This window comes from Numida meleagris, chromosome 3 (genome assembly GCF_002078875.1).
Source record: "Numida meleagris isolate 19003 breed g44 Domestic line chromosome 3, NumMel1.0, whole genome shotgun sequence".
NCBI lineage: Eukaryota > Metazoa > Chordata > Aves > Galliformes > Numididae > Numida > Numida meleagris.
In genome coordinates this window covers 49,580,725-49,599,544 of record NC_034411.1, presented here as the reverse complement: position 1 = coordinate 49,599,544, position 18,820 = coordinate 49,580,725, and the positions used below count along the sequence as shown (strand labels likewise).

At 37.5% G+C, this 18,820-nt stretch overlaps 1 protein-coding gene across 13 annotated transcripts in view; it reads left to right on the top strand.

Annotated features, from left to right (window-relative positions):
• The window catches only part of IPCEF1 (interaction protein for cytohesin exchange factors 1), a 72,491-nt gene that overhangs the window by 33,977 nt on the left and 19,694 nt on the right, over positions 1-18,820 (top strand). For 8 of the 13 annotated variants that reach the window (XR_002436259.1, XM_021389384.1, XM_021389382.1 and 5 more), the window contains 5 exons: positions 4,893-4,966; positions 7,586-7,657; positions 10,467-10,528; positions 12,255-12,343; positions 17,361-17,724. Coding sequence is in view for 12 of the 13 variants with exons in the window: in XM_021389384.1 (XP_021245059.1) it covers positions 4,893-4,966; positions 7,586-7,657; positions 10,467-10,528; positions 12,255-12,343; positions 17,361-17,724 (661 nt within the window). In the remaining variant the exon portion in view is untranslated. The other 5 variants (XM_021389383.1, XM_021389379.1, XM_021389389.1 and 2 more) reach the window with 4 other exon arrangements.

Here is an 18,820-nt window from a genome sequence, read left to right as displayed (position 1 = left end):
TGGGTGATATTTGCTGACAGTAGCTCTTTCAGATTAACACAGAATACTTAACAAATGCCACAGCCCAAAAAATAAAAATAATAAAATGCTGAGAAGGGCCAGAATTCAGATACCATTGGGGGTCAACCTTCTCATCTTCTGAAAGGACTGCAGAGCACATAGAAAAATCCAAGTGACCTTTTCAGTGGCTATCTGAAGTATTGAGAGTCTTGAAGTTAGGGCACCAGTGGGCTCAGCAGCCTTGGGCAGACTGCTCTGAAACATGTTCCCACGCAAAATTGCTCTTTTTATGATGCGTAGATATCACATGAGATAGATAAACCCATACTGTCATTTAGTTGCAGTGTGGATGTTCCCACAGTCTGGGCAAGGAAAGCTGTATGGTGTAGGATTAAACACAGAAGGGCTCATTTTGCAAGGGAGATAGAGGAAAAATTCAGAAAATGAATTTGAGCAGTCAGACTTTCTGGATGCATTCGGGAAAACCGGGCTCCTTGGAGAGCTGCTTTCTTAGTGTTTGCTTCCCTTTTTTCACTACTGCTCTCCATAGTCATATGTCTTGAAAATGGGTTTAAAAAGGACGGTGTGTGATCCCATCCACCCTTCAGTGGTTTTAGTTCTTTCCTGTTGACTCATACTGAAAACCTTGAAGGAATCGGTACTTCTGCATATGAAGAGGGACGAAGGGTGAAGTTTAGCCAGTATAATCCCATGTTCCTGGCTGATCTTGTGCTTGTTGCAGCTACCTGAATAATGCTGGCTGGAAAGGGACAGAGGACCAGATTCCTCTGCTCCATGTGCCTCTAGGACAACTCGACTGGTTTTTTGACTGAGGTTGAACACAGTTTTGCAGGATGCGTTAATGTTAATGTTGTCATGGGAATACAACTGAAAAGAAATATAAATATGAAATCAAAGGGTTGGAGGCTGTGATCTACTGTCACTACTCCTCTTTGTTTTTTTCTCTGCGTTCACTGCGCTTAAATTGGTCCCAACTCACAGAGCTTTGCCAGGAGCTGTATAATTGCAGTCTTTAAAAACAGGAACCTTTCACCTTTGAGTCACAGTAACTGTTTGCATGCATGGTACAAAGCCATTGATGTCAGCTGATTGTGCTGAGAGCTCTGGGGACCTCTAGTCCAATATGTTACACAAATTATTCACAGCTCTGTAGGTTGTCTCACTTGGCAGAGAAAAGAAAAAGACTAAATATGCTTGAGGACTGAACTGCTCCTCCAACATCCATGAGGTCTTCTGTGGGCAGAGCTGAAATACTGTGATGAAGCCGTCAGGAGTACCTTGAACTGCAGATCAGAGCTGTTCTGCAATAATCAGAGATTTTTGCTTTTCAGCATTGTTTATTTTTTAAACTGTTATGCATCTTTATATACACTTTAAATATTGAAAAAATCTATTAAATGATTTACTAAACCTAATAAATCAACAAAAATGAGTACAATATATTTAGAAGCAAACTGAAAATGGTATTTGTCTCTTTCATTGGGATCGTTTATTATGTTTCATTAATATAATTGATTTTTTTTTTTGTACTGAAGAAGTGTGGTTTTTTTTCCTCTTTTTGTCCCAAGCATTTGCAAAGTTTTTATTACTGATTTTTTTTTTTCTACAGTGAAGCATAGCAGAAAGTCTAGCTTTGTATGTTAAGCCAATTTGTAAAAAACAACAACAACAACAAAGCATGTAACAGCTTATTCTTTTTTAACATCCTGATGAAAGAGCAAACAGGTCAAAGTTCTTTTAATCTGAGGTTTTAGGGCTTTTTAATAGCGTGGAAATAAAATCCTATGGAAGCTTGAGTGAAATGTGTGAGTTAAATAAAACCATACTTAAAATCACATTAAAGATAACATTTGAGATAAAAGTAAATATTTAAGTCTTCTCTGCACTTTCAGCATTTTAAAATGTTATATTCATCCCAGAGATGACCAAGAAGATGATTTCCTAATGTTTATTCGAATTTTTTTTCTGACTGTAATGACAAATTACACTTACATCCTTTTTTTTTCCCTCTGCTTCCTTTTGTCTGTTAATAATGGAGCTACATATCCATCAAACACCTGCTTTCTATTACAAAGATGGCACACCTGAGGTGCAAACAATAGTGAAAAAGAAGTGTACAATTCATGCTGTTATCTTCCTTCCTTTCTCTCATACATAAAATGAAATATTAAAATTTTCTTATAAAAAGTGTGAAATCAAGGATAGAAGTAATATAAAGTCAATATGCTATGCATTGAACATCCTCTATTTTTTTACCAAATGGAACATGCCAGATGCTGCATAAGAATGGAGATTTCTCTATAGTAATACGGGTATATGAAATCAAAACCTACAGATCTATTTCCATGAAAAATTTAGAGAGTATTCTTCTAAATTAGATGCTCATTGTGCCAGTGGTTCAAGTCCAAGCGCCATCTCTGCATGAGTGGGAGCACCCAGGTGTGTCCCCTCATTGAGTTACTCAATGCAGATGATTTAAGGGCCCAATACATAATCTGAATGCCCTAATTCTCGTATAAAGTACTTATCTAATGTGTGGACTTAATCTCCTCAAGAGTGTTTGTACAGCATCCTAAACAATTTACAGGATGCAGCCAATGGTCTATACTATACATATAGTATAGTATATACAATGACTACAGCACCAACAGTAAAGCTGGCTGAGCTACAACAACATTCACATGTCAGGCCAAAATACTCCAACCTGTACTCATCCACTCTCACATCTGATAGTTCATATGATCAGCCCATGTGTGGATAAGAATGTGGCCAGGTATATTCCTTTTCAAAGTGTCTTTTGGATCTCTGCTGTTTTATACTGGACGCTACTGATTGATGTTCCACATTAACAACTTGTATTGCAGAAATTTCTCATCCGGTGATGTGTATAATAAAGACTTTGATACCAAAAGGCTGTTTTTTGAGATTTGTCTCTGCTGTTTGCAGACTGGTCTTGGGAACCAATTGGGGATGTTAGCGTTCTTGCTGCATTTGGTCTGGTAAATGACCGCTCTTTGTGGTGCAAGAACAGGACAATATGTTCTTTATGTTCAGAGCAGTGCAGCCCATGTTAATAGAACTCCTCATTTATTCACAGTTACTCACCTACTCATCCCTGTGTACTTGCTGTACTATGAATCTGTGGAGGAAATAATACCTACATGTGTAATTGATTGAAATACAAATATTTAAAAAAAAAACAACCGATACCCTCCCTTTAAAAAAAAAAATCTTGTGATTTTTTTTTTTAGTTTTTTTTATTTTGTAACTTTTTTTCATTTAGTCTATTATTATTTTGTCTCCATGAAGTTAGCCTCGCTAAATTCCAACCTGTGGAATGGAAACAAAAGCTCCACAAGGCAGGCACCAAACAAATCTGACAGGTACGAAAGTAAAAAGAGAAAGTTAAAGAGCCACAATAAAATATAAACACTCCTCTGTACAAATGAAACCACACTGCAAAATCAAATTTCTTTTTCTGCTCAGCTGCAGATGAACACTATTGTTTTCTCTGTAGTGAAAGAAAATATCAAAAAAACCTCACAAAGAAAAGAACAACCCACCTTCCACTGCTTTTGTGGTCCTGGTGCGGGATAAACTGTTTATTGGTGAAGATGTAAAGTATAAATCTCTGACCTGAGTATTTAATGCATGTAAACTGGAGGAATGATTGTTACATTGTGATTTACCTTATGGAAAAGAGCAGATATGTTAGAGGTACTTGAAAGCTACCTAGTGAAACACCCATTGTATATCCATATTTAACTTCCATATTTGTACTTTCAAGAGTTAAAAATCAGATTTGTCTTGATGAACATCCTTTTATAGTCTTTTCATATTCATGCATAATCTAACTTCAGGTGCTGTCAATCATCTCCATTTATCCTCTGTCTTTGTAATTGTTGTGTATATTTTACCTCCGTTAACTCGGTGTACATTTTCAGAATTGTAATGTGGCCAGGGATAAAGGCTGGGAGCAGTAAAGAGTTGATTTAGGAGTGAATGTTTTCTGTATTTTGAAAAGTACTGTTTTTGTTGTTGGTGGTTGGTTGGTTGTTTTTTCTTTTAATGTCATTGTGTGCTACAGAATTTTGTCTACTCCTCTTAGAAGCAGTCTTATCTCTTGTGGTTGATTAGGTGAATGTAGATGGATGTAGTAAAAGAAGATATTTCAGCTGTAGGCAGCAAGAACAGGGATTTAAGGCCTACAAATAATTCCAGTATTGCTGATGCCACTCCGACAGAGTCCAGCTGACAGGGACCAGGGATGTTACTGTTTTATTTTCCATATGTTCACAATGCTTGGCTGGTCTCTTCGTTGAACCACATCGTGTAATTATGGATTGCTGCAAAGGAGCTGGGTTCCTCTAACTGTTGCTTTTAGTCCTGGTTTGATCAAAACCTAAGTTTTGCCCTTCACAGTTTCAGACTATGGGCTTGACTTACAACTTAATCATATGTCTTAGGTAAGGGTGCTCTAGATTAACAAACAAACAAACAAAAAATACCCTGTGGTCAGGAAGTGGGCCCATCTACCTAATGATGAGGTGAAGCTCCTTCCTTCCTTCTTCAGATTATTTGATATTTGGAAGTGTACAACAAATCCTATTCTCATGCTCTTACACAGACAGGAGTGGTGTCTTTCTGGTACTCAGGACTCACATGAAGAGTAGCTGGTGTAGGAACAGTTCTTTTCCCCAAATATCAGCTAAAACATTAGGTGTTAATATATCCCCATGGTGATGAGAATGTATTTTTGTAGAATAAAAAAGCTGTTAGAAACAAGCACTTGCATGTTAAATATCATTAAGAACTGGAGTCTGGTAGTTTATCAAGTGGTTTATCTGACTTTATTTATTTATTTACTGCAGGCTGAAAAAGCAGAAGGATTTATCAGGCTTCCAGATTTCAGTGTGGACAGAGCAACGGAATGCAAAAAAAAGCAGTAAGCTTGTCTCTTAGCACAAGTTATGCATGATTTTTTATGCTGATGCGAAGTACTGCATTTCAGTAGTGCCTGACAGTGAAACTGTGGGGAGTTCTTCTGTGTTGTATAAATAATGAGATGTTGAATGTGTTGCTGAAAAAAACCCACATATAACAAAAACGTTTTTGAAAATTCTCTGGCAGATGTGCTCTACTAAAACCATAATTAAAAAGTAAAACAGTATGCTAATTTACTATTACTATTATTATTGTTTTCTTCTTCGTTGTTCACTGCTCATGAATAAATGACAATACGTCTTAGATGCCTTCTCTTGGGTTGGGAGTTCAACTGTGATTCAAATAATGATGCTTACATTTCAGCGGAGACAACTTGTTAGACTGCTGTGGTGCAGCTTTGGGCTCTACTTGAAGTCTCAGTTTGTACGGTTAGTTTAGCAGTGAACACAATTAAAAATATTCCCTCCCAACTCCATATGCAACACTGACTTCCAGCTGCTTATGAGTACACTTCAAGAGTTTGGAGGGGAGTTGCTGCAGTCCAAAGCCTTTTTTGTTCTGGTCACACGCTGTGTTGTGCTTTATGTGTTCCTAAGATTAAACCCCCCCCCCCCCCCAGTGAAAGGTGTCAACAGTTTTTAATACTAGGAGTTTTGTTTTGTCAGAAGGAAGGTGGTTGAATCATGAAACGCAGAACCAGGAGAAAATGTTTTTCTTCACTTTTTTAGCTATTGGCTGTCTGTGACTGTGATGGAAACATGTTTATCATTTTCTGGATATGGAGTAAGTTAGGAGAGGACTGTGAGGACTAATCTGGTCTGCTTGGTCAGTTGGGGCCCAGTCAAACAGTTTGTGCTTCCACAAGTTTGTGCTTGACACAAGGATAGTGTCATGTCACAAGGAACATAAGAAGAAATCTGGCTGCAGTCTCAGCCAGAGACAATATTTTACAAAGAAAATGACTCCAGAAAGTCTTACTGATGGATATTCAATCAAAGCATGGTCTGATGCTGAGACAAACAGATGTTACAAATGGGTATGGCACATGTAATTCAAAAGTAGTGTTTTCTTAAGGGACATATCTATAGTCAGAACAGATCATGTCCCACTGGAAATGTGCCAGTAAAAATAAGAAAAGCTGAAGACTTTTCTTTCATTCTACGCTTCTAGAATGTTTCAGTTGGCTAGTTCATTTTCCACCATTTTCCATCATCCTGTTACATTGCTGATGACTTTTTTTCTTTAATGTGTGCACATCAAGGAGTCAGACATCATTAATTTTGCGTACTGCAATAAATAATTGGTTATATTAACTTTCACTTGCTTCCAGCATCCCATGTCTCTGTGGATCCTGTTGTCTTTCACTCAAGAGAGCCAATATTGAACTTTAGTAGAAGCTTGAGTGTTGTGGCAAAAAGATACAGGGACTAAGGGTTGGGTTCCTGGGATATAGGAATTTTGATTCCTAAAGGAAACCAATCCTGCTTTTTAAATTAACTAATTTTGTTTCCCCTAACACATCTATTATGACTGTCAATGTATTCTTCTAAGTAGCTGTTCAGTAGCTGGTGAACTACAAAGCAGTTGATATCAGGAGTAAATTTCCTTTTTTCTTTCCCCTTTTCTTAGAGGAGTCAGCTTCAAAACACTGTTAGTATGTTAGAACAATATACAAAAGGTATATGTTGGTCAATATTTAAGGTAAAAATGTTTTTTTCTGAGTTGGTGCTTCGCTCTCAAGGCAGCATGAAGAACAAGCACACTGGATCAGACCAAAGCAGTCCAACCTGGTATCCATCCTTCCTTCTGAAGTGGCCCAAAGCAGGTGCCTAGCAAAAATTAAAGGAGAGGAGAGAACGTACGGTGCTATTTCCTTAAAATGCTCCTCCATACTCCAAACTATTTACCAATTGGAAGCTTCCTGAGTCAGAAGTAGATCAGTGTATTTATTAACCTTTGGTAATTTCCATAATTTTGAATTCATTAAGGCTGATTTAACAGCATTCATGGGAGAAGGATCCACAGGCATATGAAGTCACTACCTCCATTTTTTTTTTTCCAAATCTGCCGCCTAATTGCTTCTTTGGTGACTCCTAAAACTTGTAATGGAATAAAACAGCAAAGTGTCAGTTTCTATTTACTTGCTGTATGCCATGAGTGATGTTATTGTTATTATACCTCCCTTCTTTTTACCATTAGTTCTATATGCTGTGGGTTCTTAGCTTGATTAGTCATGCGCAGAACATATCCTTTATCTTGGGTCATCCCTGGCACTTTTCCTGAACCTTTCTCAAGTTTATTTTATTTTTGAGTTGGAATATATATATTCAAGATACGGATACACAAGAAACGAATGGAACGGCATAATAAAAGCCTTTGTTTTATTCCTTATTCCTTCATCTTTTATTCATGCATTTCATACTGAATACTGAATACTATGTGGCCTAGGAAATGAGCTAAAAATAATCTCGAATTTTAAGGAAATAACTGTATGGACAGATAAGCTGATCTGGATTAATATAGTGGAATGAATAAATATTTAAAATATTTAAAATAATTCAGCTATTTTTTCTTATGTAAACTAGTTCTCTTCATCTCTCTTCTATTTTTTTATTTAAAGTGCTATTAAGATCAGCCACCCACAGATCAAGACATTTTATTTTGCTGCAGAAAATGTTCTGGAAATGAACACGTGAGTAGAGAGAGTGACTGGCCCTCTTTCATCCTGCCTCACATCTGAAAACGCTTTGAAAGTTCATTCTCTCACTGTTGAGCAGTTGTTGATGAAGTTCTTCAGGGTATTACTAAGTTTTTTTTTTTTTTCTTCCCTCCAGATCACTACATAGAAAGAAAATACTACTATTTGTTCACTAATGGAGTTTAAAACTGAATCTCATTATTAGTATAATTTTGCTACCAGACTGAAAATATTTGAAGGAATTCCTTCCCATGGAAGAGATGCAAAGATTTTCTAGCAAGTTCATCACCTTGGGAGAAGTGAGGAAAGAGAGGAAAAGGTTTACATAGCTTTGCTCCAGAAATGATCTAGTGCTTGAATATAATATTGTTTGCTTTCAGAATAGCATGTCAGTGAACAAAGAAAGTTAGAGGGATATAAAGAGCTGTTTTTTTTTTTTTTTAATTAAACATTTGCCTCACTGCCAAACTGTGTTGTAGTTAAACAATCCTTACTCCACATTAGACATTTTCTTTCCACAAATGTCTGTAGGGACAACAATTTATTCATGCAGGTTTTTTTAATGAGAGCAGTGAAAATGGGTACTTAATGCCACCATTTTAGGAACTACTGAGCTATTGGAAGTAGATATTACTTGTGATTGATCCAGTTTGAACTGATTTGTATACATCTCATATCTTCTTTGTATTTATTACTTCAGAAAGTACTGTGCTCACAATGTTATTTCATTAAATGGCCAAAAAACAGATACAAATCAGTATAGTTGAAATAGGAAGAGAACTTCTATGATAAATAGGTTCAAATCTTAATCATGGGTGTACTGATGACCTTTCTGAGATTCTTCATAAAGAGTTTACTGTTCATCCTGGAGATCTCGTAGCATTTCAGCACAACAGTACTGTACTACAGTAGGGCACATGCATATCGATTCATAAATCTACTGTATAGATACATACACATAAATACAGATGTAAGAACATTTTGCTCTTTGCAACTTGGAGAAGCCCAGATCATGCAGTTGGGGAAATGACTGTCTATTTCTGTATGGCTGCATTTCCTACCAGTGTTCCTCAACACAGTGAGGGGAAGGTGGCTGAGGAAGACTGAAAATGAGGGCTGTTGGCCAGAAATACTTCTGTAGAGAAACTGACTGAATGAGAGAGAAAAAGGAAGAGTGTAGGGAGAAAGAAAAATGTAGAGCTAATGGAGGACATGTGAGTGTTAACAGCTTGTTTGGAGCCCAGCTGGAAATTGTCAGCATCTTAATGACATTTTGGAAATGTTTAGTCTCATGTAAGTGAGTGATTGAAATCTACACAGGTGTCTCCTCTCTTACGCCCCAGAATGATTTTCTTCAAACTCCACTTCTAGAGTAAATTTCATCTTGGCTGAAAGCTAAGTAGCAAAGCGCTGGAGCAGCTTGTACTACACTGTATTACTCCTAATTCCTCACTGTTGTAACTGATGATGTTTTCCTTGGCAAAGTATAAAATACATGGATTTAATACAGAAAGTACATGCATACTCACGCATATGTCAAAACAGACTAAAAGACATCTGTTCGTTTGGCTCCAGTCCCACACATACATATGCATGTGAGTGGTTCTACTGAAAGTCACTGGGGCATTCTTGTGTGTTGAGTTACTTGTGTACTTAAATACTTGGTAGATCATGACGTTTTGCAACTTTCCATGTGTATGTATCTATTAAAACACAGTGAGTTTATTAGTCATAGTAATGCAAATATGAAAAGCAAATTTGTGCTGTTAGCTCTACGCATGTACCTGGCTAAATGCATACAATTACTAGTGGTCTGTCTTACCTTGCTCTTATTGAAATCTTGTATTAGTAACATTTTTCTTTTGTTTAGATTAAATAAAGCCCATTCTGTTTAAATTTTCTATTAGAAGAAAGTAATTAATGCACTTTTATAGAAATTGCACATTTTTATGCAGGTCTGTTGTGTATATGACAGTCTAAAAATCAAGTTACGTTGCCATTGTTCTAAACAGAAAATTTTTCAGTATTCCAGTACTTCAGTATAATCAAGATTCAACACCATATTTTCCCCAAGTTATGAATTTTAATTACTGCCCTTCTTACATTCCCTATTTAGGCCTTGAGTTTTAATCTGAAAGGCTTGAGCTTTTTCAATTGTTAGTTTCTTAAAATCTTGGTAGTTCCAAATGACTTAAAAGCAAAAACAGTGCATGATAGGTATTGGCAAGGGCAGCTGACATCATCTTCTATGGCTCCTGTGCCTCTTGCATGAGCATCACCTTGCATGAAAGATATGTAAGTCACTGATATTGCGTTATAACACTAACAGTTTTCCTTTGGGTTCCAGAAATGCAGCTCTTCAGTCATTAGTGGTGTTTTTTTTCTCAAGATCAGGAGGAAAACATGTTCCAGGCAACTAGTCCTGCTTATCAGGTCCAGCCTGAGAAGAGCACAAGGGCTGTAAAATGGGACTACACAGCTTGCTGTAGTATCTGATTGACACTAGTTCAGAAATCCATACATAGGAAAAGAAAGTTCTTGGTAGTCTATTAGAAATTACAAGGTGGGCCTGTGAGGTGCTCAGTGCATTTCTCCTTCTACTGGCAACTTAATCCACAGCTGTTAAAAGGAATGGGAATGTTAGTAATCAGGAAATAGGCGTTTTCCTAGAAAATACTCTGAGATATAGAAAGAAACTAACATTCAGACTTTGGGTTAATGAATATACATGTTGAAAGGGGAGAAGAAGTCAAAATAGCATGTAAATACTGCTAAAAATATATCCTTCCTGCTTCAAACACAGGTGGCTAAGCAAGCTGGGGATGGCTGTAGATCCTCAGGCACCCAATGGGAAGAGTGAAGAAGGTATGTTTCTAACTATAGTTTTTATGTCTAAACAGATAATGTCTTTCATAGTTTTTGATGGGCCAAAACTTTATCAGATTTTTTCATTAATTATCACCTTGAGTCTCTCTGGCTACAGAACCTAGCAACACCACACTGACACAGTGCAGAGGAGACATAGAAACACTGGTGAGATACGGTATCACTGAAAGGGGCCCACTGATCTTTTGAGTTGTATTGACTGAGTTGAGAGTTATAAAACCTGACTCAAAATAAGAGAGCCAAAAAATATTAATAAAAGCAAAATATGACACAGATTTTCTGTCACAGGTGCTCCAGGATCTGTCATGAGAGGGATTCAGAAACCCACTGACATAATTGTTTGGATGTGCCCTTGCAGATGCACCGCTGTTACACACAGCCACTTTTCTGCTCCCAGCAACCTGATTATTGCCTCTGTGTCACACACTGTAACTCTTTGTGACCCTCTTTAGTGTATCAGAAACAGCTGATACCAAGAGTTACTCAAGAACAAAACATTCACAGAGCCTTAGAATTTGATATGGGCTGTTCTGTAGCCATTCTCAGTCCTCAATGCTAAGATGCACCAGCACATATTTTCAGTAAACAAAACAACAGCCATGCTGTTAAAATCCTATGGTTCTCCAAAAAATACTGAGAGAAAGTTTCATTTCGTTAACGTCTTAGAAACCTCTCTTTCTCCAATGTATAACATTTTTCTCTCTCACTACTTTTTTTTCTCCTCACACTATGGTTATTATAACCCTCAAATTACATACATGAAAAGAAAGCATGCCAACATTAATTTAATTAGAAGATACAGTAATTACAGCTGATTGGATAATAATACAGGTCTGAATGGCTGGTGCATGCTGGGAGATTTCACAGGGGGAAGTGATCTTTTCCAGTGGTTACAGCCAGGCCCTGGGAATAGAATCCAGCAATTTGTTGCCTCCCCTTCTTGTGTGTGTCTCATTTTATCAACTATTAGCACTTCATGTAATCCGCTGTTAAAAAGCAGCTGAGAAGTGCTGGAAAGTACCTCCCTCTGCTACACATGTAATTAAATATTATGACTGCCTCTCTGCCACCTCTCAAGAGATTCCAGGCCTCTGTCAGATTGTTTTTTACTTGTGGTATGTATAGTCTGAGAGTACTGTGTCTACTTTTATTTCTAGCTCTGCAACTGTACTGCTGTGCCATGTGGCATGCCAAATTACCATGTGGTGACAAAAGTCTCCTGAGGGTGTCTTATGGTTTCCAAAGCATCATGTGAGCAATCTATTTTTTCCAGAATTGTAGCCAAAACTCCAACGCCCATTGCCAGCTCCAGGAGAATTTGCTCGTTACAGAGATTAAGAGGCAGCATCAGCTACATGCAACAGGTCTCTGCAAGTTCTGTCACAGATGGTGTAGCATTTAATTTAAAGGCTGAGAAGGGAGGAAAAAAGAACCGCCACTTAGTAGTAAAGTTATCTAGAGCAGTGACACCTAGTGTTTTCAGCTATACCAAGGAAAAAAAAAAAGAAAAAAAAAGAAGAAGAAAATGTTGCTATGAAGCAGCAGAGCATTATCAAGAGTGGGTTAATTTTCAGCATAGAAGACACTAGCATCTTACAGTCCATAACATTCTACTTGAGGAACTTTGGTGAGCACAGCACTGTGAAGAAAAAAATGAGTTTTGGTTTAACACTTTGTTTTTGCTCATTTTCCATATCTGCCTTAGAATGCTATAGTGAAAGTGAACATGATGACCCAGAAATAACAGACACACCACCTCCCTCGTACGTGGCCGAGCCTCCACCTCCTCATTTGGTAAGTGTTACCATAATTAGCTTTTTCTTGCTCAATGGTTGAAACAAATCATTCTTTAGGTGGTGGGCTATTGGCTGGTAGCCTAAACCAGAGGCTGGAGACTTTCTCTCTGTGTGGCTCTCTGTGAGATATGGATGGATTAATTGTTTCCCCTCACCTCTGCCCTGTGATGGTTCACACAAGTACTGTAGCCCACACTGTTGAGAGCCTCATACAGGCAAGAACACCTCCTTCAGAAGGAGACATATTTGCTTTGTTTGAGAATGGAAGATGTTACTCTGCTTCATACATGTGCTGTGTCTTTTCTTTATGAGGTTTTTAACATGCTACTGTAACCAAGTCTTCACAAGATTTGTATTTTCTAATTCAATCCAAAATCGTCTTTTGTTTTGTGAAGCTGGTAGCATCATACAACAGATTTTTATGTATTTATTCAAGCAAGCTGTTCTTTACATGGCTGAATTTAAAAATGCTTTTGTGGCAAAGAGGAGAAGTGAAAGGCAAGCGGTCTCTTCTAACAGGGATGATGTCCGTTCTTTTCCTCTATACCTCTGAAAAAGAGATTAGAAAAAAGAAAGTAATTATACTCCCAAAATCTATGCTGTCCTTCTACCTTGTTGTGGACCATGTCCAGAATATTCCCTACTGCCTAGCTTCTTTTCATAAATTAGAATAAGTAGTATGAACCCTCGTGTGTAATCAAGTGCCTCTCCTATTTATTAGCCACTTATTGCTCTATCAGTCTTGTTTTTCTATTGATGCTCTTTACAGTGATCTCATCTCCTCTTATATGAGCTTCAAGGTACAAGGTTTACCTAATTCTGTATTAGGATGTGAGTAATTCAGTTTGAGATGGTAATGCAGCTGAAAAGAGGAATCCTGAGTTCAAGCCTTTCCCTCTCCCAGCTGAAAGTTAAATCTAGGTATATTCAGTAGTATACTTGTTACCAAATTATCTTATTGCATCTTGTGGACGAATAAAAAATTGCAGTAGCTATCTTGTTGGTGTAGTAGAGGTTCTTGCACTGGTACCTTGAAATGACATCCAGTGGTTGGGGTGGTCATGCAGGCAGTGAAGCAGGAGCAAATATGAAAAACACAGATGAGCTGGAGAAGCCCGCATGGACACAGTCAATAATAAATACACAGATCTGCCTGTCTGGTGATCTTGAGCTAGCACACCTGAAGCATGGGGTCTATGTCATACTGTCATCTATTTGCCCCGTCTGTTTCTGTCAGATAAGTCAGTCTTCACTTCCTCTCCTTAAACAGTTGTGCAGCATGAATCACTGTAAAACAGTCCACCTGGCACTCAGGGAATGCTCTATATAATAGGATACTTTATTGTCTGTATTAACTGAAAGTTAAATATGGCCGAGTGGCTATAAATATTGGAGAATATAGGAAACTTGACAATATATCTCCAAGAGTTATTCTGGGCTGAAGGCCGATAATGAAGCATCTTGAAATTTATACCTCAGTGGCTCGGCTTCAAGAGATGGTAGATGTCTTTTCCATCTGCTCACCTCAGAGTGAACACTGGCATTTTTCCAGATGATGAGTTTTAAGCAGGTGCTATTTTTCAGTTTGCTGTTTTTCTGGCTTCCTGCTGCTTGTCAGCCTGTTGCTGCAGAGGTGATCTCTGGTTGTCTTCCTCCCTTATGCTCCTCTTGAGAGCTGCCCTCAATGTTTTAGCATGGGACACGTGGGAGGCAGGCAGTGGTGCAGGTACTTGAGAGGTCCTGTTTCCACAGCCCTTCCTCTTGAAGGTCATCTTCCCTCCAGTCTCTGTGTCTAGCTGCTGATTTCCCTTATCCTCGCCCTCGTGGATGAATGTTAGTATCTCTTCAGCAAATCAGTCAACTTTTCACCCCAAAGAATGGACACTGGAAAGAGCTCCAGCTGCTGCTGCTCTGCTCTACACTCTGGAGGTACAACTCATTTGGAAGGTCAGCTTGAATCTTTTCAGTTTGCCGCTGGAAAAGACACATCTACACTGGAAGCTCTGACCAGCATCATGGATACCACAGGTTCTTGACTGGAAATTTCTTTTTTATTTTATTTTTAAGCTGTAATTCTGCCTTCCAAATGCCAAAGACATTTTGCAAAATAGGAACTAGGAGCTATGGACATTTTGGAAAATCAGATCTATGATGTCTTAAGTAGAAAGGCCTCCAAGCTTCTTGAGATCAACTCCACATTGGAAACTGCTAGTGCGGAAGCTAACAGCCACCCAGGTGCAGATTCTGTTACATTTTAGAGCAACGATCAGTTTGCTGCACTTCCTGAAAAAAGCTTCAGTTGCTGTACAGTTCTCTGCTGATAAAAAGTGTTTTGAAACTTTAAAAACAAAAGTAGTGATTGTGAGCTTTCTAGTTTTATGAGTATCTGTGGGTACTGTGGAAGAAAAAAAGCAAGGGAAGAAGAAATATTTTTTAACATCTGTAGGACAAAAGCTTAACTGATCATCTGCATTAATTTCTTTGCAAGTGGATGGTTCAAAAATCAGCAGCTATACTGAGATAACAGCAGCAATTCCAAAATAGCAGTTGAAGTGTTTCGTGGTGATAATTTTTTCTCTAAATAAATGCCTAATCTCCAGTGGAATCCTTATGATCTGCTTGCTCAGGCTTCTGATTTTGAAAGTGTTCCCATGTAGAGATTTATTATTATATATATGATTACAAAACTTCCAGAGGAACCACTCTGTCACTTAGGTAAACATTTGTCATGCCAAGAAAAAAATGTATGCGCAAATGTTGAAGAAGAGAAATACATTGTGGCAGTCTGCTTTATTCCCTCACAGTTTTTTTATTTAACAAAACACGAAAATGAAAACAAAGATATACAACAGATACAAGAAATTCCATTCACTGAGACAGTTTTCAGTTCAGCATCACTTTCTTTTGCAAACAAGAATACCAGAAAATTATAGGTGAGATCTAACAACTTCCTCTTAAGACTTTAAATAACTGAAATTAGACGATCAACACCATATGAACAACGGCTTTTAATTTTTGGTTCTTCTATTTGACTGTACAAACACTTCAACAATTTGTCTCTTCAATATGAACTCTAGGACAGATGAACAGATCACTTGTGCTCACGAGGGCATTTTTGTTACTCATACATGTAGTTCAAGAAAACACCTTCCTGCCCTTTGCTTGAGGGTGAGTACATGAAGAATTCCTTTTTAAAATCAAACATGCAACTAAAACACAGTGTTTCACTTATTGTAATAGGGATGTAAATAAGATCTAGTCCTGCAGAGTTTGCTACTGTCTGGAAGAATAACTCAGAAAATTTATAGAAATGAAGAAAGTGCTGCAAACAAATGGTGAACCACAGCCACCTCATCTTACCAAGTGATTAATAGCTATATGAGGCTACTAGATTAGAAACACAGGGAAATGATCTTGCATTTCTTAATGTAGAAAGGAAGTAGTATTCATTACAGCAACACTGAATTGCAGAATATTATATAGCATAATCCAAAAAAAAAGTCACTCTTAGTTTGTTTTATATGAATATATCTTATTTCTAGTTTACCAGCGGATTCTTGATAGATATTCCAGGCTAGTTCCTTTACTGTGTTTGCAACTTGTTTGGGTTTCCCTAGCAACACCATCGTTTTGTTAATTATCAGTAGTTCCAGTTTAGTTATCATCTATTTTAATACTTACAGAGATTTATGCTACATATGCATTGAGAATGTAAAACTGCCAGAACTACACTCCATCAAGTTTTGTATTCTGATTCTGACTCTGGCTAGTAGTGGATGATTTGCAGAAGGAATAAATTTCTAAAGTAGCAGATAGAAGACATTTGGCTTTTGTATTATTACTCCTTGTGGTTTCCACTAAGGGTTGCAATCTGAATCTTTATCTCCTTCTGCCTCCAATTGCTTTATTTGTTAATTGGTCATCTTCTAGTTAATTTGTGCATATATTTATGTGCTTGCACGTGTGTTATTTGTGCATCTGACTATCTTCCTTGGCTTATCTTCTACTGGTTTTTGGTGTCTAGAAAGCAGAGTAGTGCTAGTTCTTGTTTATTTTCTTGACCAGATAATAGTACAACTCAACCAATGCAAACGCCTACTATAGACGGAGATGTTAGCTTGTAAGCTTTGTAAGCAAAGATATATTTGCTTGTTTGGGAAACTACATATTTCTGAAAACCTTTTTCTTCTCTAACTTTTCGTGATGTGGAATCACGTGTCTATCATACCCCCTCTCATTTATTGCCTCGTTCCTGAGGGTGACGATTAGATATCTCTGAGCCCTCATTAGTTATAAGGCTGGGTGATGAGTACAACATAGAGAACCCTAAGATGTGCTTAATTTTGATGCATCTCTAGTGAAATTTGGATTCCTTTTCAGATTCATGTGCTGCATCAAGTGAATGAGCAGCACAAATCTTGTACCATTCCACTTTTTATGCCCTCTTCTTGATGGCTGCCTGTGTTTTCTTTTCACCATTACCTATCAACCTTTTTGGTGAACGTTTAGTTCCTAGAATGGACTGAGTGAAATGGTTTTGGGTGCTGAGGTCATTTCAGTGCTGCTTTAACACTCCTTATGCTGTCTGTCTGTGGTTATGGCATTGATGGATTTACTGAATACTTCAAAACAGCTTTGTGTTCAATGGTTCAATGCCTAATTCAGGATTTTTCCTCTGTACTCTTGATTAGAGAATTACAGTGAATGGAAAAAAGAGTGAAAATGACTGTGAGACATGAAAGGATGCATTCAATATGGTATTTTTTTCTTGCTCTGTTGTTTCTAAGCCTTCAAAAAGTTTTGGTTTTTTTTAGTTTCTAACTTCCTTGTGACCTAGTTTCCAAAGTTTCGAGAGATTGATTGCCTTGTCTCAGGCTTGCTTGGATGGATAATCAACCATATTATGTTAGCTTTTGGTTAGCTGTCATTTCAGTTGCATACCTATAAAGTGCAGAGCCTGGAAAAAATAATAACTTGGAAAAACTTTTCTTTTTTTCTTGTTTATTTCTGGAAAGCAGGATCAACAGAAATGCTCTTTGACATCAGCTCTGTCAAGTGAAGCATCTTGTTCTCTTTCCTCTCCTGAGAGCACTTTCAATTCCCAAGAATCATCATCTTCCTTGATGTCCAAGGTGGTTTATTCTGAGAGGCAGTCCCTGCTTGACCTCGTTAACAACTCTGCCATGGAAGAGAGTGAGAGTGATCAGCCTTTAACTTTCTGCGTACAGATTCAATCTGATGAGCAGCTGGAAGTAGACTGTGGAGAAACAGCAGAAAGTCAGATCTGTCCGGGTGGTGGACCCCAAAACACTTTTTTAGGTCTGGATACACATTGCCTAAATGTGCCAGATGCAGCAGGACAGAAATCGCTAGACAAAGGTGAGCTAATGGGAGAGGAGGTTTTGCCTGTAGAACCATACAGTGTGAGAGTTTGGGATTTTTCACAACTTCCTTTCCCCTCTCTTCTTCCATATTTCTGTTGAAGACTCTTAAAGTAGCATTTTTTACAATAAATATTTGGTTTATTGTGCCTTAAATGTGCAACTTACTATCAAATTGGTAAGTACATTTAGAGTTTTTCTCAAATTTTCTCTACAGATTAAGATCATAGCCTCTGTGAATATAAAATCTTAATATAGATATATTTTTACTATCTTCATTTATTTCAGTATAGCTGTTATTTATTAATTAGAGTTGAATCCAAATGGTAAGAAAGTTTTGTGACATAAAGATGCCAACATTTGTGTTTATTTCTGCTATATATGCATTATTCATTTAATTGAACTTCATTGTAAACAAGAGGAAACGTGTAATCCTGAATCAGAAAGTCCTTGAAGACTGGATTTTGTTTAAGCATGTGAGTATCTGCATAGGCATCCTCCATTGAAATGTACTGTTAAATAAATAAATAAAAAAAAGTGGTATGGTACCAAAATTTGATTGTTGTTACTGTTAACACAGCCATAGCAAGGCAATGTGTCCTGCCTTTTGAGCAAATCTTCTCTCCATGCTTTAAGAACAGTGAAAATATGAAAGGTATATCTTGCATACAACATACTGAAATGTGAAGATGCTCAGTCCACTAACTAGAAATGTAACATATAGAGAAAGAATGATGTTCTCGTGCACTTGGTCTACACTTGATTTGAGATCCTTGTAAAGAATTAAAGAAAGTATTCTATTGCAGAGAGCGCGATATTGTCTCAGATGAGTTCAAAACAAAGATGCTTCCAAAAACCTAGACTGAAAAAAATGCAGAGGTGAAAACTGATGGCACTGGGCTCAGGGAATTTGGGGCTTTTCTCTGTAGGTGAACAGAAAACAAGGAGCTGAATCACTTAAATGATATTGTAAGGGACGACAGTTACACTGTCACTCTTCCGATTTTTTTACAAGTATCAACAGCACACCTTTGTTTTGTTATATGATTTTCTGATTTTACAAAATAAACATTGAGATATTGAAAATTGAGCAA